Below are 1,387 nucleotides of genomic sequence, written 5' to 3' on the forward strand. Positions count from 1 at the left end.
TCAGAATGGTACTGACTGGTATAAGTTCGTAAAGTACTTGACTTGTCGTTTTAGAGCTGATTTTACATCCCTATTATTCAAGCTGTAAATAAGGGGATTTAGCATGGGAACCACAGCTGTGTTGACCAAGGATAACAGGTTTCCAAACTTCAGGGTGCCACTTGGTGTAAAATATTGACAGACAAGAATCATGTAGTGAAGAGTCACAACTGTTATGTGCGATGAACAGGTGTAAAAGGCTTTAGATCTTCCTGTATTAGACTTTATTCTCATTATGGTGGCAATAATGAATCCATAAGAGATGGAGGTGAGCAGAAAAGGTGTGAAGGCACAGAGTAGGACCCCTTCTGTAAAAATCAGCAGTTCCAATATGGAGGTGTCGCTGCAGGAGAGACTTATAAGGGGCATAATGTCACAGAAGAAGTGGTTAATTATGTTGGAGGTGTAGCAAGAGAACTGTAGTAGTATTACCATCGACGGAAGAATCTGTAGAAAACTAAATGACCAGCAGAATATGGCCAGGCCAGCACAAACACTACAATTCATAACAGTTAAATAATGTAATGGGTTGCAAATGGCAGCATACCGATCATAGCTCATGGCTGTAAGCAATAGCAACTCATTGCCGGAGAGCCATGAGAAGATGTAGAGCTGTGCCATGCAGTCAGTGAAGTATATTTTAGAATTTCCGGTTACAAAGATAATGAGAATCCTGTGTAGGGTGACTGTGGAAGAAGATATATCAAGAATGGACAAGTTAGACAGGAAGAAGTACATGGGAGTGTGGAGCTGAGAATCCATACAAACCAGTAAAAGAATGGTAAGGTTGCCACCGAGAGTAATGAGATAAATGAGGAGCACAAATAGGAAGATTGGACATTGCAACTGAGGAACATCTGAAACTCCTTTAAGAATGAAGTAGGCCACCAATGTCTTATTTTCCTCATTCATGCTTTACTGGGCAAGGTAAAAGAGAAATAAAACAATCTGCTTTCTCTGGTGCAACTGGGGGCAGTGTGGGGGGTGTTATGATCTGGGGTACCTATAGGGGTAGTGTTATGATCTGAGGTGCTTGTGGGGGAAGTGTTATGATCTGGGGTGCCTATAAAGGCAGTGATATAATCTGGAGTGCCTATAGGGGTTGTGTTATTATTCTGGGTGGTTGTGGGGCAGTGTTATGATCTAGGGTGCCTATAAGGGCAATGTTATGATCTGGAGTTGCTTTCACTTATTAGGTTCAGCAACAGTGTGTCCAGAAAATCAGCAGCCAGCCGACTACTTGAATAAAGTTTTTCTATCAAAATATTTTTTCTTCTGTGATAGCATAGGCATATTCCAAAAAGACAATGCCAGGATTTATTGGGCTCAATCTGTAAAAGAGTGTATC

General features: G+C 41.2%; 1 protein-coding gene across 1 annotated transcript; it reads right to left on the reverse strand.

The window, feature by feature from the left end:
• LOC140343807 (olfactory receptor 2AP1-like) lies at nucleotides 1-951 on the reverse strand. Its single transcript, XM_072430688.1, has one exon. The coding sequence runs from the start codon at nucleotides 949-951 to the stop codon at nucleotides 1-3; it is 951 nt and encodes a 316-aa protein (XP_072286789.1).
• Nucleotides 952-1,387: the final 436 nt, after the last annotated feature.

This window comes from Pyxicephalus adspersus, chromosome Z (genome assembly GCF_032062135.1).
Source record: "Pyxicephalus adspersus chromosome Z, UCB_Pads_2.0, whole genome shotgun sequence".
Taxonomy (NCBI): domain Eukaryota; kingdom Metazoa; phylum Chordata; class Amphibia; order Anura; family Pyxicephalidae; genus Pyxicephalus; species Pyxicephalus adspersus.